Source organism: Drosophila sulfurigaster, chromosome 3, assembly GCF_023558435.1.
Source record: "Drosophila sulfurigaster albostrigata strain 15112-1811.04 chromosome 3, ASM2355843v2, whole genome shotgun sequence".
NCBI lineage: Eukaryota > Metazoa > Arthropoda > Insecta > Diptera > Drosophilidae > Drosophila > Drosophila sulfurigaster.
In genome coordinates this window covers 868,204-894,132 of record NC_084883.1, presented here as the reverse complement: position 1 = coordinate 894,132, position 25,929 = coordinate 868,204, and the positions used below count along the sequence as shown (strand labels likewise).

The following is a 25,929-nucleotide window of genomic DNA, read 5'->3' as shown; positions in this document are numbered from 1 at the left end:
GACAACCAAAATCTGCAGTTAACTTTATATATTAAGGTAGAAAAGTGCGAATAAGATTTTGGAACAACGAATAATTTTCAACACAAAGATTTTTATTTGTTTCATTTAACATCATTTACTTTGAATAAAAAATGTTAATTATTTATTCATTCATTTATTTATCCTCTGAGAAAAAAAAACTTAAATTTCATATATTGTATGTGTTTGGAATATGAATACGAGAATGTGTAATTGAATTTTTTGGTAAAAATAGTTACTTCATTAATCAGAGTATATTTTAAGTTGTGGATTGGTTTTGTGTTGAGCTTCGTTGTAAAAATACTTTTATTAATATATAAAATGCAAAAGAGGTGAGTTAAAATTAATTGTTGATCGAATCAAATGTTTTTGAATAGGAATCGATGAGCGAATTATGATGTTCTCTAACAACCAAGGAAACAGTTGATGCTCATTGAATGAAACGACTGGGCAAGGTTTGACTGTTTATAGAAAGTTCTGTGACGTCCTTCGCGAAGAGTTTTTTGGCTTTGTCAGTTCTAATTGGCATGGCTAATTTCCGGCACTAATGGATGTCAGAAAAGTGCCCCAGAGCGAAACCTCGAAGAGTTGTCGAAAAGCCAAAGTCAAAACAAAACAAAAATAACTCAAACAAAACGCGCGTCCGTTGCCCTGGACAACGGGGCGGGTGCGCAATCGATAAAAAAGTAAACAAAAAACTGGGAAACCGTAGCAGAAAGTAGTGAGGAAATGCATTGCTTTGGTGCACAGGAATTTGGGTTTACGACTTGTGGCAGCGCCAAAATAAATCCTCTAGAATTTGTTATGATTGCAAATCTGTGCCAGTTTCAAGTTTGACCCGCATCCCAAGCTTCTACGATGACTTGCTGAGCCTCGTCGCAATATGACGCCAAAGAAGAAGAGACGCGCCCTGGGTCGCGGCAAAAGTCGCGCCCAAACCGAGGCAGAACACCAACAGTTGCTGGAGGCTTTGGAGCTGGCGGATAGCTGCTGCGACATTTGCCACTGCGATTGCTACAGTTCGCACAGCAGCAGCAGCCATGCAAGTGGACGCGGTCAGCCAGCGACGCTGACGGAGACGGCGCAACTCCAGCAACTGGAGCAGGAGATACAAGTGCTAGAGCAACTGCAGCGCAGCGAGAGTGCCCAAAAGAAGCGCAGGTGTCACAGCAGCCAGAGCAGACAGCGCAGCGCTTCCAAATCGCCCACAGAGGCCAAAGCAGCACACAGCCGACGAGGTTCCGCCGATTGCCAGGCGCGCAGCTCTTCGGGTCGAAGTAAGCGCTCCAAGAGCGCTGGCAGTCAACGCAGTCAGTCGAGGCAGGAGGAACCGAAGCCCAAGCACCCCAAGCGACATTCGAGGCGCGCTGCCGGGCAGCGGGATTGTCAGATGTTGCAGGTAAAAAATATATTTCAACCCTTGACATTGAAAGTAAACACATCACAGAAATTATAAAAACTAAATATTTACCCATAGGGTAGAATGATATTCTAACTATGTGCCGGCTATATGTATGTAAAAGGAATAAATATATATATATAGTATTATTACAACAGACGAGACGATATAGCCATGCTTGTCTGTCTGTCTGTCCGTCTGTCTGTATAAACACCTAGATCTCAGAGACTACAAGAGATAGAGCTATATTTATTTGACATCACTTGTTATACTTTCAGGCAGATCAAGCTTATTTCAAATGTTTGCCACACCCACTTCCGCCCCCACAAATTGACAAAACAAGCGTAATTTTAAAGCTAGAGTCGCGTATTTTGGTATATATGCAAGAAAGTACGCATGCAAAATTAAAAATTCTCATTTTATGTTGGAATAAATTGTAGGAATAAAAGCAAAAGATTGTTGACTAATTCTCATCTGTTTTAAGAAAATGTCTCGCAGGCAACGCATATATAATATATATAATATATTTTTGTATATACATATAGTATTTAATATTTGTTCACAGATACATTTTCTTAAAATATGTATATTTATTTAGTTTTTACAGTGTTAATATAAGTATTAACTTTAATCCTAAATTGATTGTATTTAAAGCAAATATTGTAGGAATATACAAAAAAAAAAACACATACTTTAGTAATTAAAACTGGTTTATGATAATGTTTTAGTTAGTATTTGGTTAACGATTTCAATTGAATAACTTAACATATCCGAACTAACAAAAATCATTTCCATTTCTTTTTCGTAGCTCATTTTCGACGATGCTTCCACGTTGGCCATCAACGGACGAGGCAAGTCCAAGTCGCAGGAGAACATGGCCTTGGTCCCACTTCCACAATCGAATGCGAAGCTCGGACGCAACGGGAATACATTGTGCGCCTCCATGGCCAATCTGTGCCTCGCGCCCACAGTGCGTGCCGCCTACGCTCAGGTGCCGAGCCATGATCAGAAGATACTGAATCGCATGGCGGTGAAGCGCAGTCAACAGGCGGCGGACAAGGAGCACGCGTGGCTGGCGCGTAAGTTCTGGGAAAACGAGCGGTTGGAGCGACAGTTGCTGAAGTGCGAGCAGCTGGAGGAGTACAAGCGAGCGGTGCATGACAAACAGTTCCAGGATTATCTGCTGACCAAGGCGCGCCTGCAGGCGTTGGCCGAACGAGATCTCGCCGAGCTGCGGCGACTGCGCGGCGCCCTCGATGCCAAAGACGAGGCAGCCAAGGAGCGGCTGAAGGCCATGCGACTTGAGCGTGACCTCACTCTCTGCCAGCGTCGCTACGAGGAGTCGCGACGCAACGAAGCAGTCACATTGCAGCAGGAGGAGCAGCAGCTGGACGCCACACTCAGGAAGCGTGACATTTGCATGCGATTGACGCAGCGATTGCGACGAGCAGATGAGCTGCGCAACCAGCTGTTGGAGGGTTATCTGAAGCGTCTGCAACACGATAACCAGGTGGAGCAACTGCAGCATGAGGAGCACTGGCGAGAGCGTCAGCAATTGGAGCGTCTTAAGCGAGAGCAACTGCAGTGCGACATCCAAAAAGAAACGCCAGCAATCGCAGCGATTCGAGGATTGTCGCCAACGACGCCACGAAGCACGCTTCCGCACTGCCAAGATCTCGGCCAGCCTTAGAGAACTGGTCCGTCAGTCTGTCACACCTGAAACGGGATTGGAACCGCAAGCCAACAGCTTCTACGCCCAGCAGCAGTCGCAATTAGGACGTCTGCTCTTTAAGCAACAACCAACTAAGCAACTGGACAAACTAAACTAAGCAATATTTTCAGAGCTGTAATTGTTCTTGTTATGTAAATAAACAGAGCTCTATTTAAAGTGAAGAAACTATATTAGAAAAGTCGCTATACTAATAAAAACAGTAAGAAATAAGAAAAAAACTTAGCAAGATATAAATCTAACCCTAAATTGTGAAGATTGTGATGCCAAAAGTTGGAATCACTTTCATGAGATTTTAAGAGGATAACATTCGGGATAGGAATAAAATAATTGGTATATTGATATACTACTTAACTAAAAGAATAGCTCAGAATATATAATATACCAGATTGTCAGTCAAAGCAATTAAAACACAACAGGTGTATCGGGTATTATTACTAGATTCTTTCTTTAATAACATGATCGCAGACCGATATGGCTATACCGTCTACTATTAAAACAGTTGGAACGTTAGCAAGTGTAACAATTCAGATAAGAAGAACATTTATAAAAGTGAAAAGAAAAACAAGTAAGTGCTCGACAGTGAGATACACGCCACCCTTTTTGGACCAAAGCAAAATATTGCGGTATTCATTTTATACACCAATATAATATACCACAAAAAGATTAAAATTATACTAAAGGTTATTTTAGGTATATTGATACAGTACTACACTTAAAATATACCATTGAGTTTAAAATATACCAGATTGTCAGCCAAATCAACTAACCTCCCAGTAAATACACTTTTCCCCATATCTTTAATATCTTCCAAACTTCGCGGCTCTTACTATACAATTACACTTGTTATTCGGTTTTTGTCGATTTGCGTGGGCGAAAGTAAGCGTGGCAAACATTTGAAACCAACTTGATCTACCGGCAAAGCTAACTACTTCCTGCCGACACGAAGTTATAATACCCTTCTAGCCTATGGGTAGCGAGTATAACAAGCTAGCTACAGTCATTTTGACTGTCAAAGACATTTTACTTTTAAATCTGAAACTATCTAAGCTACTTAACTAACAATCTAACTCTCTAATCGGTGAGCTTTGTTTTTCACCAGTTTCGAGAAAGGGTCAATTTGAAGATTGGCACCAGCAACGGCTGAACCATGAAATGATGTCCTAACCGCTTTGACATCCACTAGATGTGTAATCAGATCGTCGTCTGAGTATTTTGCTGTTGTTATTTGTTGCAACAAATTATGTTTTATTATAAAATTTAATTGGAATATTCAAAATAAAAAAAATAATAATAAAACTTGATTTTTATAATAAAATAAAAAAAATGTGTAATACAAATTTTTAATATCAATTATGTTGAAATGTTTACCTAAGCAAAAGTCTCAGTGAAACTTACTTTTGTCATTCACTGTAAAAATTGAGATTAACATAATAGTTTACCATGAAATCGGAGCTTGTATTAAACTCAGTGGTTGGATCATATGATCTACTTGAGTTCGCTGACTTAATAAGTTAACTGCATTCCAAGTGTATTATTTGCCCCCTAAGTGTTAAAAAATCATGAAAATACGAAGTCCTGTTTTTTTTTAATTTTAATATTTTATTTTTAAATGATTGAACAATTTACATACTTAACGAAAAATTAAATTTAAAACATTTAGCAATTTTATTAATTTTTTTAGCAACTATTCTCTCAAATCTAGCAAATTTTTGCTCCAGAGATTCTGGCAACACTGGTCGCGGTGGCAACACTGGTCGCTCTCAATTATGTTTCGCGTTTCATTCGTTTTTGGAAAGTAAGAGCACTAACCATACAATACATAGATGCTTCGCCCAGTACAATTTTTTGTATCATCAAAAACAGTATTATTGCGACCATGATACAATTATAGAAGGTAGTCTCGTCGGCAAAAGCACAACCTCTATAATCATACAAATGAGTGCGAGTGAAAGAGTCTCAGCACAGCAGTGTGAGCGAGACGACAATGAAATGCGCATTAACCCTTAGACGATGATATCAATATTTACATATTTTGAAGCTGAAATTAATGTCTCCTTGACATATTTTTAAAATATAAATTGTTTATGAACAATATTAATAATATATATGAGAATTCTCTAATTCTCTAAATGTTTTAATTATATCCGTGTCTACGGCATACATTGCAAAATGTCATTTTGCACAAGGGTTAATTGCAGAAAAAAATTCGTCCGCAGACAACCTCTTGCGTCGAAAAACGAATGCGTACTGACGAAAGCTTTTGCCGACGAGACTACCTTCTATAATTGTATCATGATTGCGACCCCAGTCGGGTCGTGCGCTGCGATTCGAACACCGAGCCTCTTCGGCTCATTCGAAAATTCGAAGCTCTAACGCAGCGCGCAGCATGATACAATTATACAAGGTAGTCTCGTCCATGATACAATTATACAAGGTAGTCTCGTCGGAAAAAGCTGTCCGACTTTAAACATAACAATGAGTGCGAGTGAAAGAGTCTCAGCACAGCAGTGTGAGCGAGACGACAATGAAATGCGCATTAACCCTTATACGATGATATTAATATTTACATATTTTGAAGCTAATATTAATGTCTTTTTGACATATTTCTAAAATGTAAATTGTTTACGAACAATATTAATAATATATATGAGAATTCTCTAATTCTCGAAATGTTTTAATTCTATCCGTGTCTACGGCATACATTGCAAAATGTCGTTTTCCACAAGGGTTAATTGCAGAAAAAAATTCGTCCGCAGACAACCTCTTGCGTCGAAAAACGAATGCGTACTGACGAAAGCTTTTTCCGACGAGACTACCTTGTATAATTGTATCATGGACGAGACCATGATACAATAACACAAGGTAGTCTCGTCGGCAAAAGCTGTCCGTTATCTATACCATACATAAGTGCGAGTGAAACGACTGCGCCTAGTGAGTGCGAAAGAATCGACAGTAGAGCTTTGTGATTAACCCTTAAATGGTGCATAGGGTTCAATTGTTCTACTATATTAAAAAGAGTTGAAATGTTTTTCTAATTTAATTTTTTATAGTTTAGAAGTTGACAGTAATCGTTGTTTTTGTTTTTGATTACTAATTATTTTGTTCAGGTTCTTAATTCTATCATAAAGTTCAAATATATATATAATATAATTGCAATCTGACATTTTTGCCTTGCGCAAGGGTTAATATTTAGAGAAAAGATCGTCCGCATACAACCTTTCCCTTCAACAAGCACGAGCGCACTGGGCGATAACACTCTGTAGCCGAACGAAAAAGCGTACGACGGCACTACCTTGTATAATTGTATCATGGACGAGACTACCTTGTGTTATTGTATCATGGCGCGCAGCGTTGAGTTCAGTCGCAGATCAAATGCGGAGCGATGAGCACGGGCGTATTTCGTTGCGCTCTGCTTTCGTTTCTATGTATGCGTGTATGTATCTACATGCTCGCCTATATTAGTATGTGTATGCATATGAAGTTTTGCAACGTTCAGTTGCCTCGCTGACGAGCAGCTAGCGCACGTCAATTTTGATTTGCCGCGACGAAAGTCTCGCAGAAGAGGACAACAACAATTGCTCGCGTTCTATATGTTTGCAGTTAAATGGCACTTGCACAAGGACCGCGTTGGCTCTGCTGGTGGTTTGCAAGCTCAACATGTTGTGGGTCAGGGTTCAACTCCCGATCGAGAACATATGCATATTTTGTTTTTTTTTTAATGCGATTTTACTTTTTTCATTTCCTTTTAAGTTAGAAGTAAAATTTAATAACGCATTGATTTTTGATGCTTTACAAACTCCTTTTTGCAAACACTTTTTAAATCTCTATTTAAAAAAGTTTTAACTTTAAAATTTTGTTTTTACATTTTAAGATAACAATACCATTTCAGAAAATTAGAAAAATTATTATTATTATAAGTTTATTTTTTTTTTGTTTTAATAAATACATTTTTGTAAATCATGTAATTATACAATTTAACAATACAAAAAAATACATAAAAATATTAAAAACATAATTACAATAAAATATTAATTATATATGTTTTGAATACTTATATTTAATTTAAATTTTAAATTTAACCATTTTTAATTTTAATTCATTAGAAAATTTTCTAGCGAAAATAAAATTAAAACTAAATTAGAAAATTAGAGAAAATATAAATAATACAATTATTATTATTAGAAGTTCAATTCTAATTTTCCCTAGAAAATTTTCTAATAAATTAAAATTAAAACTGGAAAAAATTTAAATATAAATATTAAAAACATAGTGTTACAAATATAATTAATATTTTATTGTAATTATGGTTTTAATATTTTTATGTAATTATATCGTATTGTATAAATTGTATTATTACATGATTTTCTGAAATGTTATTTTTATCTTAAAATGTAAAAAACAAAATTTTAAAGTTTTTTAAATTGAGTTTTAAATATTGCTTGCAAAAATAATTACGACTTTATTTTATTATTTAAAATTACAAAATTGTAAGTCATCAAAAATGCGCGATTAGTTCTTACTTCTGTCAGTAAACTTGAAAGGGAATGAAAAAAGTTAAATCGCAAAAAAAAAACAAAATATGCATATGTTCTCGATCGGGAGTTGAACCCGGACCCACAACATGTTGAGCTTGCAAACCACCAGCAGAGCCAACGCGGTCCTTGTGCAAGTGCCATTTAACTGCAAACATATAGAACGCGAGCAATTGTTGTTGTCCTCTTCTGCGAGACTTTCGTCGCGGCAAATCAAAATTGACGTGCGCTAAACTTCATATGCATACACATACTAATATAGGCGAGCATGTAGATACATACACGCATACATAGAAACGAAAGCAGAGCGCAACAAAATGCGCCCGTGCTCATCGCTCCGCATTTGATCTGCGACTGAACTCAACGCTGCGCGCTGCGTTAGAACTTCGAATTTTCGAATGAGCCGAAGAGGCTCGGTGTTCGAATCGCAGCGCACGGCCGACTGGGGTCGCAATAATACTGTTTTTGATGATACAAAAAATTGTTCTGAGTGAAGCATCTATGTATTGTATGGTTAGTGATGCAATATTTCGTTCTCCAATTACAAAATTGTATGGCATAATTCCAGGTTTGTTTACACAAATTAAAAACGTAAATAGTAAATTTTTCTTATTCGTCTGTTGCAATTCTCAAGTGGTTCTAGTATGTCGTTGATAAGGACTCATCCGTCAGCCGGCAGAGGGCTGGAGGAAATCTTGTTAATTATTCTAATAATATTTCAATTTATTAATAATTTCTTAATTGAGAAGTTTCCTTATAATTTTACATATTTCTGTTGCTGCGATTGGTATTTATTTTTTTTAGATTGGTATTTATTTTAGTTTTAGTTGGTTTTAGGAGTTCTGTGGGAATATATTAAATAAAATATAAAAAAAAAATTTTAATTAAATGTGAATAAAATTTGTTGACAACAAAAGGAGCATACAAATATAATTGTGGAAATATAGCATCAAACTGGATGCAAAAACAGTATATACATATGTTATCGCAACATCTCATCACTAATATATTAAATCAGTATATATTATATATCGAATATCGGTTGATGTTTGGCCTTACATGGTCTCAATTTTTCTTAATCTGAGCTGAGCAGCTAATTGAAGCAATGCAAGAATGAGTTTCGCCACCGAGTACTCGGTTAGTTGTGCGCCGCATTGGCGATGCCAAATTTTTTGCGTGTTTGTTTTTATACCCGCTACCCATAGGATAGAAGGGTATTATAATTTTGTGCCGACAGGAAATGTATGTAACAGGTAGAGGGAGGCATCTCCGACCCTATGAAGTATATATATTTTTGATCAGCGTCAACAGCCGAGACGATCTAGCCATGTCCGTCTATCCGTTTTGTTGTCTGTCCGTTCCATTGGGTATATTTTTAGTATTTTCGGTATATTTTGAAAATAATACCGCAATATTTTGCTTTTATTCAAAATGGGTAGCGGGTATCTCACAGTCGAGCACACTCGACTGTAGCTTTCTAACTTGTTTATGTTATTGGCATGATCAGCTTCAAAGAATGCAATATTTCGTTCTCCAATTACAAAATTGTATGGCATAATTCCAGGTTTGTTTAAACAAATTAAAAACGTAAATAGTAAATTTTACTTATTCGTCTGTTGCAATTCTCAAGTGGTTCTAGTATGTTGTTGATAAGGACTCATCCGTCATCCGTCAGCCGGCAGAGGGCTGGAGGAAATCTTGTTAATTATTCTAATAATATTTCAATTTATTAATAATTTCTTAATTGAAAAGTTTCCTTATAATTTTACATATTTCTGTTGCTGCGATTGGTATTTATTTTTTTTAGATTGGTATTTATTTTGATTTTAGTTGGTTTTAGGAGTTGTGTTTTTTTTCTGTTTGCAATTCTAGATTCTGGCTCTGTCTTTAAACAATTGGGGAAATTCGTTGGCGATTTCGCGCACTAACTGCTGATCGGATGCACTGCATTCGGTCTCCTCGCAAAAGATGCGCATAAAGATCTTCATGAGTTCGATGTTTGCTTGCGATGCTGATGGTCCTGATAGTTTGTGTTGCGCAAAATGCGACGACACAGCTCCAAATAGCACGGACGTAACTAACACCCAGAATATTAGTAAGGTAATTATATAATACATATATTATTACTTAACACATTGCCCGCATCCAGATCGGAAAGTTGACGCACCACAATATCGATGAGGTCATTGATATGGTTTGTATAAAACATGCCAGCCGTATCCGGATGACTGAAGATGTCAATAAACATGCGCAGCACCGTGTTCATGTGCTCATTGTGATGCTTCAGCACTCGCGTTGGATCATCTAAGTATTATAGTATTACACATTGTTTGGCTTTACCTTCTCGATTGAGCAGCAACAAGAGCTTCTCGGTGAACACTTTGGCTGTGGGCCGATTCTGCATGGCTTCGATGATCACATTCACCGCATGCTCGCTAAACTGCTGATTGAATGCCAGTATCAGAGCTATCACTATATCCACCAGTACCTCCGGGTTGTTGCGCACGCCTAAATAATCTGCAAAAGTTAAGAACAAATTATTAGATATCTAAGTGAATAAAATAATTGAAAATGTTCTAATCTATATCCAACACTTTATGATTATATATATGAGAAATTCTCTGACGAAAATATCGCATGTGACAATATTGAACGTGGAACATGTTTTTATTTTAAGTAAAAATAAATCCTATAGCTCTTGATTAGCACTTTTATTAGAGCCAAGAATAATTTTGGCATTATTTTTCTGTTTAAAGATAATTGCAAATATTATCGAAAAAATAAAAAAAGTTCCTAAAATCAATCTTAGCTCTAAATATAGTGTTAATCCTTTACTTATTTTTAAAATTTTTTCAGTTTATGTTTTTTTACTGTAAATATCACGTGACAAATTTTGTCTGTGAACAGTCAAAATCACAGCTACGTATTACGTTAACAATTTGAGAATCGCTGAGAAGGGAAGTTCAGAATTTACTAACAAACAAAAGCAAAGAGCTACAACACTTTATGCATTAATGATTGCCAAACTTGCAATAAAAGTTTTAATATCTTTAAAGCACGATATTTATAAGTCGATTAAAGCAAATTATGATAGTTTAGTTAGCAATGCATAAGAAGTTTGTCAAGACAAACGAATTAGTTGATTGTTTTCCAAATTAAATGAAATGTCACAAAGAATTTCCCTAAATGACCTAGTAATTCCCATTAAAAGCTGCTTTAAAATGCAATTTGCTCACCTTGATGATTCACAGGCATTAGCTGGCCCAACAAGAATATTATGGTTAGCATCTTGACCAGCTGCTTAAACAGATCCAGATCGGCAAAGTGTGCCTTCATGTCTTTGACCTTAAGAAATTCAATTTTGTCCACAAATTAGATCACTTTGCAAAGCAAATATACATACATATATGAATAAAATGTGCAACTTACAATCTCGAGTGGCAGCAGTGAAGTTAGCAGAATGTCGACGATAATGTGATCAAGATGACAGGCAGCTGTGAAGGTCTGAAGCAGAAGGCGTTTGATGGACCAGCGTCTGTCCATCTGATAGTACTGCACCAGATTGATGAACATTTGATACTGATCGCGCGACATCTCATAGCAATAATAATAATATATATTTCAATTTATTAATAATTTCTTAATTGAGAAGTTTCCTTATAATTTTACATATTTCTGTTGCTGCGATTGGTATTTATTTTTTTTAGATTGGTATTTATTTTAGTTTTAGTTGGTTTTAGGAGTTCTGTGGGAATATATTAAATAAAATATAAAAAAAAAATTTTAATTAAATGTGAATAAAATTTGTTGACAACAAAAGGAGCATACAAATATAATTGTGGAAATATAGCATCAAACTGGATGCAAAAACAGTATATACATATGTTATCGCAACATCTCATCACTAATATATTAAATCAGTATATATTATATATCGAATATCGGTTGATGTTTGGCCTTACATGGTCTCAATTTTTCTTAATCTGAGCTGAGCAGCTAATTGAAGCAATGCAAGAATGAGTTTCGCCACCGAGTACTCGGTTAGTTGTGCGCCGCATTGGCGATGCCAAATTTTTTGCGTGTTTGTTTTTATACCCGCTACCCATAGGATAGAAGGGTATTATAATTTTGTGCCGACAGGAAATGTATGTAACAGGTAGAGGGAGGCATCTCCGACCCTATGAAGTATATATATTTTTGATCAGCGTCAACAGCCGAGACGATCTAGCCATGTCCGTCTATCCGTTTTGTTGTCTGTCCGTTCCATTGGGTATATTTTTAGTATTTTCGGTATATTTTGAAAATAATACCGCAATATTTTGCTTTTATTCAAAATGGGTAGCGGGTATCTCACAGTCGAGCACACTCGACTGTAGCTTTCTAACTTGTTTATGTTATTGGCATGATCAGCTTCAAAGAATGCAATATTTCGTTCTCCAATTACAAAATTGTATGGCATAATTCCAGGTTTGTTTAAACAAATTAAAACGTAAATAGTAAATTTTACTTATTCGTCTGTTGCAATTCTCAAGTGGTTCTAGTATGTTGTTGATAAGGACTCATCCGTCATCCGTCAGCCGGCAGAGGGCTGGAGGAAATCTTGTTAATTATTCTAATAATATTTCAATTTATTAATAATTTCTTAATTGAAAAGTTTCCTTATAATTTTACATATTTCTGTTGCTGCGATTGGTATTTATTTTTTTTAGATTGGTATTTATTTTGATTTTAGTTGGTTTTAGGAGTTGTGTTTTTTTTCTGTTTGCAATTCTAGATTCTGGCTCTGTCTTTAAACAATTGGGGAAATTCGTTGGCGATTTCGCGCACTAACTGCTGATCGGATGCACTGCATTCGGTCTCCTCGCAAAAGATGCGCATAAAGATCTTCATGAGTTCGATGTTTGCTTGCGATGCTGATGGTCCTGATAGTTTGTGTTGCGCAAAATGCGACGACACAGCTCCAAATAGCACGGACGTAACTAACACCCAGAATATTAGTAAGGTAATTATATAATACATATATTATTACTTAACACATTGCCCGCATCCAGATCGGAAAGTTGACGCACCACAATATCGATGAGGTCATTGATATGGTTTGTATAAAACATGCCGGCCGTATCCGGATGACTGAAGATGTCAATAAACATGCGCAGCACCGTGTTCATGTGCTCATTGTGATGCTTCAGCACTCGCGTTGGATCATCTAAGTATTATAGTATTACACATTGTTTGGCTTTACCTTCTCGATTGAGCAGCAACAAGAGCTTCTCGGTGAACACTTTGGCTGTGGGCCGATTCTGCATGGCTTCGATGATCACATTCACCGCATGCTCGCTAAACTGCTGATTGAATGCCAGTATCAGAGCTATCACTATATCCACCAGTACCTCCGGGTTGTTGCGCACGCCTAAATAATCTGCAAAAGTTAAGAACAAATTATTAGATATCTAAGTGAATAAAATAATTGAAAATGTTCTAATCTATATCCAACACTTTATGATTATATATATGAGAAATTCTCTGACGAAAATATCCCATGTGACAATATTGAACGTGGAACATGTTTTTATTTTAAGTAAAATAAATCCTATAGCTCTTGATTAGCACTTTTATTAGAGCCAAGAATAATTTTGGCATTATTTTTCTGTTTAAAGATAATTGCAAATATTATCGAAAAAATAAAAAAAGTTCCTAAAATCAATCTTAGCTCTAAATATAGTGTTAATCCTTTACTTATTTTTAAAATTTTTTCAGTTTATGTTTTTTTACTGTAAATATCACGTGACAAATTTTGTCTGTGAACAGTCAAAATCACAGCTACGTATTACGTTAACAATTTGAGAATCGCTGAGAAGGGAAGTTCAGAATTTACTAACAAACAAAAGCAAAGAGCTACAACACTTTATGCATTAATGATTGCCAAACTTGCAATAAAAGTTTTAATATCTTTAAAGCACGATATTTATAAGTCGATTAAAGCAAATTATGATAGTTTAGTTAGCAATGCATAAGAAGTTTGTCAAGACAAACGAATTAGTTGATTGTTTTCCAAATTAAATGAAATGTCACAAAGAATTTCCCTAAATGACCTAGTAATTCCCATTAAAAGCTGCTTTAAAATGCAATTTGCTCACCTTGATGATTCACAGGCATTAGCTGGCCCAACAAGAATATTATGGTTAGCATCTTGACCAGCTGCTTAAACAGATCCAGATCGGCAAAGTGTGCCTTCATGTCTTTGACCTTAAGAAATTCAATTTTGTCCACAAATTAGATCACTTTGCAAAGCAAATATACATACATATATGAATAAAATGTGCAACTTACAATCTCGAGTGGCAGCAGTGAAGTTAGCAGAATGTCGACGATAATGTGATCAAGATGACAGGCAGCTGTGAAGGTCTGAAGCAGAAGGCGTTTGATGGACCAGCGTCTGTCCATCTGATAGTACTGCACCAGATTGATGAACATTTGATACTGATCGCGCGACATCTCATAGCAACTGATGTTCTCATCCGCATTGTTCTGTCCAGCACAAGCAGACAGAGAAGAGAATAAACAAAGTTAATAAAAGTTAAATAAGCTTAATTCGTTTAACGGCCAAAATAGTGTTCATAAAAATAGGTGTAGCAACAGCATATTTCTGTGTACTTCTATGAAATTCTTTCCATCTTGTGTTTCAGTAAAGTGAGTAAACAATTCCACTAAATGCGTTACGTTCTTGTGTGACCCTTAAGTGGGTCAATTTCGAGACGAAGTGTTTTTTAGAAGTGGCCGTTAAGCGCAACGGTTGTGGTGTGCAATTTTTTCTAAATTTTGACAGTTAAGTGAGTAGACTTTGCCACTAAGTTCATTTTAGGAGCGGTCGCTAAGTGGGAAATAACTAATGTGTAATTCTGTGTAAGTAAACTTTGTCACAAAGTGCATTTCAGATGTGGTTGCTAAGTGCGAAATTTAGGACGCTCTTGAATGACAGTTAAGTGAGTAAATTTTGTCACTAAGTTCATTTTAGGAGCGGTCGCTAAGTGCGAAATAACTGATGTGGAATTCTAACTCTATTGTCTGACCCTTAAGTAAGTAAACTTTGCTACTAAGTGCATTTCAGATGTGGCCGTTAAGTACGAAATTTGGAATGTGCAATTCTTACGCTTTTGTGTAACTCTTAAGTGAGTAAACTTTGCCACTAAAATCATTTAGGGTGTGGCTGCTAAGTGGGAAATAACTGATGTGCAATTCTAACGCTCTTGTGTGACTCTTAAGTGAGTAAACTTTGCCACTTAGTGCATTTAAGATGTGGCCGTTAAGTGCGAAATTTGGAATGTGCAATTCTTACGCTTTTGTGTGACTCTTAAGTGAGTAAACTTTGCCACTAAAATCATTTAGGGTGTGGCTGCTAAGTGGGAAATAACTGATGTGCAATTCTAACGCTCTTGTGTGACCCTTAAGTGAGTAAACTTTGCCACTAAGTGCATTTAAGATGTGGCCGCTAAGTGCGAAATAACTGATGTGCAATTCTAACTCTCTTGTGTGACCCTTAAGTGAGTAAACTTTCCCACTAAGTGCATTTCAGATGTGGCCGTTAAGTGCGAAATTTGGAATGTGTAGTTCTTACGCTTTTGTGTGACTCTTAGTAAGTAAACTTTGCCACTAAAATCATTTAAGGTGTGGCCGCTAAGTGCGAAATAACTGATGTGTAATTTTAAGTCTATTGTCTGACCCTTAAGTGAGTAAACATTGCCACTAAGTGCATTTCAGATGTGGTTGCTAAGTGTGAAATTTAGGATGTGCAGTTCTAACGCTCTTGAATGACAGTTAGTGAGTAAAATCATTTAAGGTGTGGCCGCTAAGTGCGAAATAACTGAAGTGTAATTCTAACTCTCTTATATGCCCCTTAAGTGTCACTAAGTGCATTTCAGATATGGCCGTTAAGTGCATAAGTTAGAATGTAGCTTCACTCGACAAGTTCCTCAAGAAACTGTATAATATCCTCATCATCTTCGTAGAGCATCCAATTGCGCTGCTCCGTATCGTTCTTGCAATCGGCCAACTGGTTAAACAAATACTGCCAACGCTTCCCATCGTGTGTGATGCCCAGCAGCTCCTTGGTCGTCGGCATTTTGCCGGTAGCATGGACAGCAACTGGCTCCAGATACGGATTGATGGCGCCATTGTACAACTCCTCCAGGCTGGTCAACACAGCACGCAATGCCTTGCACGACAAATCGAAACTGAGACTCGTATTCCGACGCAGCTCATCGACAATTTGATAGACATCCGATGACTCCACCTTCAGCTGTCCTCGGCCATTGCTCGATGATGACGCTCCCGCTGTTCCCGCTGCGGCAGCAGCTGCGAGACGATGCGATGGCGATGGACTCTCAATGCTGTCGTCCAGTGCTCGACTGTTGTCGGCACTATTGATGGCCGGATTTGCGCAGCCATTGCAGCCATCATCATCGACATCGACATCGACATCGACATCATCATCCTCATCGCTCGCCTCATCCGATTTATCTTCCGCTCCCTGGCTAAGACTTAGACTCTGTGGCTCAGCATGCGTTGGTTTTCGAGTCGATGACGACGCCGTCGCCGCTGCTGCTGCTGCCGACGATGAAGCAGCCCACGATGAGTTGGCCGCTGCTGCTGAATTGCCATTGGCTGGCGTTGCCGAATTTAAGGCAGTTGCAATACCGTTGGCCGCACTCAGTTGACTGGTCTCCTTGTATGTGGTGACCACATCTTCACTGGTCGTCGTTGTCGTTGTGGCTGTCTCCGAAGGCTTCGATGTGATGCTATTATCCTGTGCCATCTCCGAGGCTGTGACTTTCTGTGCTGACGCTAGGTTAAAAAATTTTCAATTAAAAAAAAATTATAAAAAAAAACCTGGTCGATCAGAACTTACTAGGGGTCTGAGTTGTATTGTCCGACAATCCGGTATCCGCTCGTTCGTAGAATAATATATAGGTATTGGATGAAACGAGAGCAGCGTTGCCAATTTGTGGGGAATTCCCCAAAGTGCGGGGAATTTTAAGTTGATTTGGGATTGGCATTATGTGGGGAAAATGCGGGGATTTTTACATTTTTTTGACATCTTATTCTCGTCGGTAAATATTTCATCATTCATTATCGACACGACGTCGAAATTTTTTAAAAATATTATGTATAGCACATCTCTAGTTTCAAACTACAAGTAGATTGACAGTTGTTTTGTTGATGATCAGGGGATTCCCGTTTTTCTCTTTCATAAACGCCTACATATATCTCAACTTATAACTTCAACATTAGATATAACATAAATACATAAAGGATTCATTTCCATTTCTTATGCAATTCAAATTAATTTCTTTCAATTCCAGTGTAACAATATAAACTCAAATTACACAATTCATACATGTATTAACTTAAAAGTGAACAAACATTTGAAATGTTGTTTACAAACTTCACTGGTTTTAAGTGTTCGAGTTGAGTTTGTTAAGTTTCATGCAAAGGAGTTAATTTTATATTACAATTTTTGCAACCTCTAGGAATTATTTGAGTTTTTTTACATTGGCGGGCAAACTTTAACAGTGAGCAATGTTATATTACAACTTAGTGGCAACGCTTTGTATAAATATACTGAAGTGAACATTAATATACAAATATTAAAATAAAGAGCATTACTTAAGGGTCAGACAATAGAGTTAGAATTGCACATCAGTTATTTCGCACTTAGCGACCGCTCCTAAAATTAACTTAGTGACAAAATTTACTCACTTAACTGTCATTCAAGAGCGTTAGAATTGCATATCCTAAATTTCGCACTTAGCAACCACATCTGAAATGCACTTTGTGACAAAGTTTACTTACACAGAAATACACATTAGTTATTTCCCACTTAGCGACCGCTCCTAAAATGAACTTAGTGACAAAGTCTACTCACTTAACTGTCAAAATTTAGAAAAAATTGCACACCACAACCGTTGCGCTTAACGGCCACTTCTAAAAAACACTTCGTCTCGAAATTGACCCACTTAAGGGTCACACAAGAACGTAAAGCATTTAGTGGAATTGTTTACTCACTTTACTGAAACACAAGATGGAAAGAATTTCATAGAAATACACAGAAATATGCTGTTGCTACACCTATTTTTATGAACACTATTTTGGCCGTTAAACGAATTAAGCTTATTTACCTTTTATTAACTTTGTTTATTCTCTTCTCTGTCTGCTTGTGCTGGACAGAACAATGCGGATGAAAACATCAGTTGCTATGAGATGTCGCGCGATCAGTATCAGATGTTCATCAATCTGGTGCAGTACTATCAGATGGAGAGACGCTGGTCCATCAAACGCCTCCTGCTTCAGACCTTCACAGCTGCCTGTCATCTTGATCACATTATCGTCGACATTCGGTTAACTTCACTGCTGCCACTCGAGATTGTAAGTTGCACATTTTATTCATATATGTATGTATATTTGCTTTGCAAAGTGATCTAATTTGTGGACAAAATTGAATTTCTTAAGGTCAAAGACATGAAGGCACACTTTGCCGATCTGGATCTGTTTAAGCAGCTGGTCAAGATGCTAACCATAATACTCTTGTTGGGCCAGCTAATGCCTGTGAATCATCAAGGTGAGCAAATTGCATTTTAAAGCAGCTTTTAATGGGAATTACTAGGTCATTTAGGGAAATTCTTTGTGACATTTCATTTAATTTGGAAAACAATCAACTAATTCGTTTGTCTTGACAAACTTCTTATGCATTGCTAACTAAACTATCATAATTTGCTTTAATCGACTTATAAATATCGTGCTTTAAAGATATTAAAACACTTATTGCAAGTTTGGGAAGCATTAATGCATAAAGTGTTGTAGCTCTTTGCTTTTGTTTGTTAGTAAATTCTGAACTTCCCTTCTCAGCGATTCTCAAATTGTTCACGTAATACGTAGCTGTGATTTTGACTGTTCACAGACAAAATTTGTCACGTGATATTTACAGTAACCGTGGTAACCGTCGTCGCATGCAGACGTGTATTTATTGTGCTCCGGGAAAAAATATTCAATAAGATCACATAAGTGCAGTGACTGGTTTAAAAAAATCTACAATATCGCGAAAAGACGCTCTTTGCGATGAAATCGCTAATGTTTATATTGATTGATTAATTAATTAATATAAATCATAACAATTAAAACTCTAATTAATCAATCTCGATTACAATGAGTCAAAACGGCATTCGTGCACAACGTCACCGTGAGCAAGACGAGAGACGGCTCTCACAACAACGAAACAACGCGTACTTCTCTTTTAAAGCGACCGAATATAATGCAAGCTCTGATCAAGTGCGGTCAATTACCCCCCAACTCGACCGAATTCTTAAACGTAGAGAGTAATAGAGCGCGCTCATGCTCTCCCTCGCTACCATCGATGTCTCTGCAGCCTAAGAGCGCAGTAACCAGCACCGCAATTTCGCTGACAACGTCAACCGTAACAACAACAACAACCGCAACTGTATCGACAGCGCGTTTAACGACATCATCAGCTAGCAGCGCAAACATTACTACGTCTGTCGCTGCGCTGCCCGAAAAAGAACAAAACAATGAACCTATTAAGCCGGCTGTGCAGACTGGTATGGATCGCTACATTCAAATTAAAAGAAAGATGAGCCCTCTAAATTCTCAACGCAAAATAACCCGTGGCAATGCTAGCCTAGCTGCAATAGAAACGGACATGAACTCGAACCGATTCAAAATCTTGGCAGACGCCTATGAGGTTGAGGCGGCCGAATCTACTGAAGTCGAGAAAAGGAAGCCAAAGCCTCCGCCTATTTATATACGAGAAAAAAGTTCCAATGTTCTCGTCAACAAAATTATTGAGCTTATTGGCAAGGATAACTTCCACATAATACCCCTTGTAAAGGGCAACATTCACGAAACAAAAGTTCAAATGAAGTCTGAACTTTGCAATTATCTTTAAACAGAAAAATAATGCCAAAATTATTCTTGGCTCTAATAAAAGTGCTAATCAAGAGCTATAGGATTTATTTTTACTTCAAATAAAAACATGTTGTTCCACGTAAAATATATTTTCGTCAGAGAATTTCTCATATATGTCGTGGAACAGACAGTTAAATTGTAAAGTTTGAGTTCCCATGACTGTTAAATTAGCATAATTAGATTAGTAATGTAAATGTTAAGAACATTGTTAGTGTTAAGAAACGCTAAATAAAGATATGAAGAAAAAGGATGGTTGATTGGTGAAGGCGAGGTCCGAGCGGGACGGCTATACGGGCTGAGCGTGGCGCGATTGTTCTCGAAACGTCAGTAAAGAAAAAGACGAAAGAGGAGACATTGGCGACTCGCTAAGCTTTTACCAAAGTTTATAAAGCAAAAATGGAAAACAATGATATGTATGAGTCTTCTACATCAGAAGTGGGATCGCCACAGCCACAGCATCCTGAAAACGTGCAACGAGTGTTGGAGGCACAAAATAACAAGTTTATGGATTTGCTGAACGCCATGCAGACGCCGGTTAACACTACAACAACAACAGTGCATGAAAATTCTCTGACGCTGCCTACTTTTAACCCCGAAGCTGCTGGTGTTCACGCGGCAGCGTGGTGCAAAACTGCGAATATGATCCTGACTGAGCATCCATTAAAGGGAATTGCATTGGTGATGACTCTAAGTAAATCTCTTATTGGAAGTGCGTCACAATGGCTGTCGCAAATTTGCTTTGCGGGAATGAAGAACAATTCATGCAGAGATATTAAAGCTTAGAGACGCCAGCCGCCATTTTGTTTAACATGTTAAATGGACGCCCGAATGCAAACGAGTGCTTATATGTCTACTGTAGCCGCCTTTGATGACGAAATGGAGCTCGATGACAGCTGAAGAAGTCGCAGTGTCGCTCGTGATGGCACACGCATCGCAAATTGACACAAGACTACAGAGTCTCCTGTACACAAAGACGATTAAGACGTGCAGCGAAGTGCAGCAGCAATTACAGGCTTATACATTCGGAAAGCGAATCGAATATTCAGGTGCGGATCTTGGACCAGAGTCAAAGAAGCAGAAAATGCAAACTCCAGTTTAATGTCATCATTGTGGCAAGCCTGGGCATAAGATGCGAGAATGTCGTAAGAGGATCGCAGGACACATTGCATCTACATGTACCAATAATGCATATACGGAAAAAGGCAGTAGCGTTAAGAGAGTTGACGTATGTGCTATGTCAAAACCGCAGGGAGTGATGTTTCAAAATGGTGAGCCGTTCCAATTTTCCTTCAATATTAAAAAGTGTGCATTTTTCCAAACCTGAATTTAATATCTTAAATGGTGAAATTAAACCCAACGCTAGAAAAATAGAAGCCTTATTAGCCAAGTTCAGTTACCCAACTCAGACAATTTATAGATCTAGCATCTTACTTCCGGCAATTCGTATCACGTTTCTCTGAGCAAATGAAACCGTTAAATAAGTTAACATCTAAAAATAGTAGCATGAACAGATACGCCAAAATATCATTCAAGCATTGACCAGAGAAGAGTGAAGATGGATATGGTGCGATGCTGGTGCATAAAATTGATGGCAAGTGCATGGTTGTAGAGTATTACAGTAAGTGTACTACTGCAGCTGGCGGTGTACAATGCTGTTAAACATTTCCGTCACTATATGCATTGTAGAAAATTTGTAGTCCATACAGATTGTAATTCACTAAAGGCAAGTCGCACCAAAATCGAATTAATGCCCAGAGTACACCGTTTGTGGGCTTACTTACAATCATTTGATTTCCATGTTGAGTACCGCAAGGGAAGCCAGATGGCACATGTAGAATTCCTGTCCCGTTATCCAATTCCAAGTAAATCTATTGACGTAAACAAAGTAACTGACGTGCGAGTAGACTTAGCCGAAATTACAGACAATTGGCTAATCGCTGAACAACAACGCGATCAAGATATAGTTGGTATTGTGGCACAGCTAAATTCAGGTGAAATGTCAGATGAATTAGGAAGAACTTACGAGATGAAAAGCGAACTAATATACCGCAAAATACAAAGAAATGGCAAAACTCGCTGTTTGCCTGTTATTCTTCGCGCCTTTCGATGGTCCGTCATTAATAATGTCCATGCATGATACCATAATGCATCTTGGTTGGCAGAAGACCCTTGACAAGGTGTATGAACAATATTGGTTTGAAAACATGTCCGAAAGTTTGTTGAAAATTGCATAACATGTAAGATTTCTAAGCCAACGTCAGCAAGGTGCAAATGGAGATGCATCCTATTCCCAAAGTAAAAATTCCATGGCATACTATACATATAGATATTAGCGGTAAATTAAGCTGTAAAAACGATATGAAAGAGTATGTGATAGTACAGATTGAAGGGTTTACTAAGTTTGTTTATTTGTATCATACCCTTAATTTGGATACAGAAAATTGTATCAAAGCAGTGAAATCAAGCATATCACTTTTTTGGAGTACCCAATCGCATAATTGCAGACCAAGGTAGAAGTTTTGCAAGTAGTAAATTTCGTGAGTTCTGTATGTCAAAAAAAAAATCGAGTTGACTTTAATAGCCACAAGCGCTAGTCGAGTTAATGCACAGGTGAAGCGTGTCATGAGCACGATGGAAGGAATGTTGACGGCTGTAGAAACAGGGAAGATGTGCAGCTTGCCATGAACTGCACAAGTAATCGTGTAATAAAATTCAGCCCATTAGAACTGTTAATAGGCAAAGAGGCGAGACCACTAGGTATGGTAAATGAAGAGAGCGAAGTTGATATTAATAATGCGCGAGCACGAGCCATAGAAAATATCAATAAAAATGCAGTGTACGAGATTTGTGCAGATTTCAATAAGGCGAAAATTGTGAAGCACAAAATTGGCAATCATGTCTTGTTAAAATGTGAAGAGCGGCATCAGACTAAACTTGACCCAAAGTTCAAAGGGCCATTTGTGGTGATTGAGCTGTTGGAAGGTGACAGATATCTGCTGAAGTCATTGATAAATAAAAGAATATTCAAGTATGCGCACGAAAGCTTGCGGAAAATGCCGGATGAGTGCATTGAGTCTGAAATGATTGAAGAGGATGACAACGTTAACAGAGACGTAAGCCATCAGACAGGGATGATTGCGGTGAAAAAGACGTAGATCATCTGACCATCTCTGCCACCGAGGGTGCAGGGAACATCATACATGGGGGCTGGTCCAAGCACCAATGTTCATGTTGATGAAATTGTTTGTGGCGGATGGTTGATCAAGTGAAAGGTCAAGGCACTGCAGGTGCATAGCGTCGCAGAGTGGCGGCAAGAGCCCGAGAACCATGTAATGATAAATTCGGTAGCCAAATGGGCGAGTTTCTACTGAAACTGTCATTTGAAGTGTAAAATAAAACTAGATTGTATGTTCTGCAAAATATCATGACTAAGAATAAGTACTGTAAGAAAAATTGAAGTTTAATAAGAGATATAAGACATGGTGTCGTGTGAGAGTCAGGAAGGCCGTGTCGTGGAACAGACAGTTAAATTGTAAAGTTTGAGTTCCCATGACTGTTAAATTAGCATAATTAGATTAGTAATGTAAATGTTAAGAACATTGTTAGTGTTAAGAAACGCTAAATAAAGATATGAAAAAAAAAAGGATGGTTGATTGGTGAAGGCGAGGGACGGCTATACGGGCTGAGCGTGGCGCGATTGTTCTCGAAACGTCAGTAAAGAACAAGTAAGAAAGCTACAGTCGAGTGTACTCGACTGTGAGATACCCGCTACCCATTTTGAATAAAAGCAATATATTTTGCGGTATTATTCTCAAAATATACCGAATATACTGCAAAAATACTAAAAATATACCAAATGGTATATGTGGTATATCGATATAGTACCGCATTCAAAATATACCATAGACGGCACAATATACCAGATTGTCGGCCAAAGCAACTCAGACCCATAGTAAGTAGGCGTGTTTGCCCATACAAAAGTATTTCTTTAATTACTTCCACAATTTTTTTCTGATCGCAACCAAATTTTCAGGGATCATAACTACTATAGCTATTACTGTATATACCAAAATTCGTAACTCTAGCTTTAAAATTACGCTTGTAATTTTTTTGATTTGCAGGGGCGGAAGTGGGCGTGGCGAAAATTTGAAACAAACTTGATCTGCGTGCAAACATAACAAATGCTGTCGAAAAAAAAAATTATAGCTCTATCTCTTATAGTCTCTGAGATCTAGGTGTTCATACGGACGGACGGACAGACGGACATACGGACGGACGGACAGACAGACAGACGGACATGGCTATATCGTCTCGGCTGTTGACGCTGATCAAGAATATATATACTTTATAGGGTCGGAGATGCCTCCTTCTACCTGTTACATACATTTCCTGCCGGCACAAAGTTATAATACCCTTCTACCCTATGGGTAGCGGGTATAAAAAGACGAAAGAGGGGACATTGGCGACTCGCTACGCTTTTACCAAAGTTTATAAATCAAAAATGGAAAACAATGATATGTATGAGTCTTCTACATATATATAATCAAAGTGTTGGATATAGATGATTAGAACATTTTCATTTATTTTATTCACTTAGTTATCTAATAATTTGTTCTTAACTTTTGCAGATTATTTGGGCGTGCACTTTGCCAGCTTTTTGCTTTAAATAGTCGAGGGCAACAACCCGGAGGTGCTGGTGGATATGGTGATCGCTCTGATACTGGCATTCAATCAGCAGTTTAGCGAGCATGTGGTGTATGTGATCATCGAAGCCATGCAGAATCGGCCCACAGCCAAAGTGTTCACCGAGAAGCTCTTGTTGGTCCTCAATCGAGAAGGTAAAGCCAAACAATGTGTACTTTATTTTGTGATTAATACTATATACTATAATACTTAGATGATCCAACGCGACTGCTTAAGCATCACAATGAGCACATGAACACGGTGCTGCGCATGTTTATTGACATCTTCAGTCATCCGGACGCGGCTGGCATGTTTTATACAAACCATATCAATGACCTCATCGATATTGTGGTGCGTCAACTTTCCGATCTGGATGCGGGCAATGTGTTAAGTAATAATATATGTATTATATAATTACCTTACTAATATTCTGGGTGTTAGTTACGACCGTGCTATTTGGAGCTGTGTCGTCGCATTTTGCGCAACACAAACTATCAGGACCAAGCATCGCAAGCGAACATCGAACTCATGAAGATCTTTATGCGCATCTTTTGCGAGGAGACCGAATGCAGTGCATCCGATCAGCAGTTAGTGCGCGAAATCGCCAACGAATTTCCCCAATTGTTTAAAGACAGAGCCAGAATCTAGAATTGCAAACAGAAAAAAAAACACAACTCCTAAAACCAACAAAAATCAAAATAAATACCAATCTAAAAAAAATAAATACCAATCGCAGCAACAGAAATATGTAAAATTATAAGGAAACTTTTCAATTAAGAAATTATTAATAAATTGAAATATTATTAGAATAATTAACAAGATTTCCTCCAGCCCTCTGCCGGCTGACGGATGAGTCCTTATCAACAACATACTAGAACCACTTGAGAATTGCAACAGACGAATACGTAAAATTTACTATTTACGTTTTTAATTTGTTTAAACAAACCTGAAATTATGCCATACAATTTTGTAATTGGAGAACGAAATATTGCATTCTTTGAAGCTGATCATGCCAATAACATAAACAAGTTAGAAAGCTACAGTCGAGTGTGCTCGACTGTGAGATACCCGCTACCCATTTTGAATAAAAGCAAAATATTGCGGTATTATTTTCAAAATATACCGAAAATACTAAAAATATACTCAATGGAACGGACAGACAACCAAACGGATAGACGGACATGGCTAGATCGTCTCGGCTGTTGACGCTCATCAAAAATATATATACTTCATAGGGTCGGAGATGCCTCCCTCTACCTGTTACATACATTTCCTGTCGGCACAAAATTATAATGCCCTTCTATCCTATGGGTAGCGGGTATAAAAACAAACACGCAAAAAATTTGGCATCGCCAATGCGGCGCACAACTAACCGAGTACTAAAGTTTCCTTAGACATTTCCAAATGACATTGACAATCCTATGACAGAAGCTGAAATAGAAAACTTTCTTGGGTCACCTTGTCAAATGAGCATGCCTATTAAAAGAATTCACTTTGACGAAGTCGTGTCAGAAATTAAATGCTTAAACAATAAAAAATCTCCAGGCCCGGATAAGATTGACGGCATCACTCTTAAAACTCTACCATTA

The 25,929-nt window shown here is 37.7% G+C and overlaps 6 protein-coding genes and 1 long non-coding RNA gene across 7 annotated transcripts; 3 read left to right on the top strand and 4 right to left on the bottom strand.

Moving 5' to 3' along the window:
* The first annotated feature begins 379 nt into the window (after positions 1–379).
* LOC133840966 (trichohyalin) lies at positions 380–3,422 on the top strand. Its single transcript, XM_062273195.1, is given in 3 exon segments — positions 380–1,417; positions 2,226–3,014; positions 3,016–3,422. Coding segments are annotated over 3 exon segments (1,536 nt in total). The 5' UTR covers positions 380–901; the 3' UTR covers positions 3,247–3,422.
* Positions 3,423–9,489: 6,067 nt separating this feature from the next.
* Positions 9,490–10,344, bottom strand: LOC133844947 (NCK-interacting protein with SH3 domain-like). Its single transcript, XM_062279239.1, has 4 exons — positions 10,308–10,344; positions 10,022–10,198; positions 9,809–9,985; positions 9,490–9,758 (listed from the first exon to the last, which is right to left on the bottom strand). Exons 1-4 carry the CDS (start codon positions 10,342–10,344, stop codon positions 9,550–9,552), a joined length of 600 nt encoding a protein of 199 aa, XP_062135223.1. The 3' UTR covers positions 9,490–9,549.
* Positions 10,345–10,897: 553 nt separating this feature from the next.
* On the bottom strand, positions 10,898–11,264 carry LOC133845905 (NCK-interacting protein with SH3 domain-like). Its single transcript, XM_062280560.1, has 2 exons — positions 11,111–11,264; positions 10,898–11,026 (listed from the first exon to the last, which is right to left on the bottom strand). The coding sequence occupies exons 1-2, from the start codon at positions 11,252–11,254 to the stop codon at positions 10,898–10,900; spliced, it is 273 nt and encodes a 90-aa protein (XP_062136544.1). The 5' UTR covers positions 11,255–11,264.
* Positions 11,265–12,399: 1,135 nt separating this feature from the next.
* LOC133844934 (NCK-interacting protein with SH3 domain-like) lies at positions 12,400–16,734 on the bottom strand. The gene is given in 7 exon segments (XM_062279226.1): positions 12,400–12,660; positions 12,711–12,887; positions 12,924–13,100; positions 13,819–13,927; positions 14,012–14,206; positions 15,630–16,522; positions 16,587–16,734. Coding segments are annotated over 7 exon segments (1,908 nt in total). The 3' UTR covers positions 12,400–12,451.
* A 1,003-nt stretch (positions 16,735–17,737) lies between these two features.
* LOC133842902 (NCK-interacting protein with SH3 domain-like) lies at positions 17,738–24,410 on the top strand. The gene is made up of 3 exons (XM_062276197.1): positions 17,738–18,103; positions 18,188–18,296; positions 24,286–24,410. The coding sequence occupies exons 1-3, from the start codon at positions 17,939–17,941 to the stop codon at positions 24,321–24,323; spliced, it is 312 nt and encodes a 103-aa protein (XP_062132181.1). The 5' UTR covers positions 17,738–17,938; the 3' UTR covers positions 24,324–24,410.
* Positions 24,360–24,754, top strand: LOC133842900 (NCK-interacting protein with SH3 domain-like). The gene is made up of 2 exons (XM_062276196.1): positions 24,360–24,495; positions 24,555–24,754. The coding sequence occupies exons 1-2, from the start codon at positions 24,360–24,362 to the stop codon at positions 24,752–24,754; spliced, it is 336 nt and encodes a 111-aa protein (XP_062132180.1).
* LOC133842903 (uncharacterized) lies at positions 24,474–25,139 on the bottom strand. The gene is made up of 2 exons (XR_009894454.1): positions 25,047–25,139; positions 24,474–24,984 (listed from the first exon to the last, which is right to left on the bottom strand). It is a non-coding gene; the product is annotated as an uncharacterized LOC133842903 (long non-coding RNA).
* Positions 25,140–25,929: the final 790 nt, after the last annotated feature.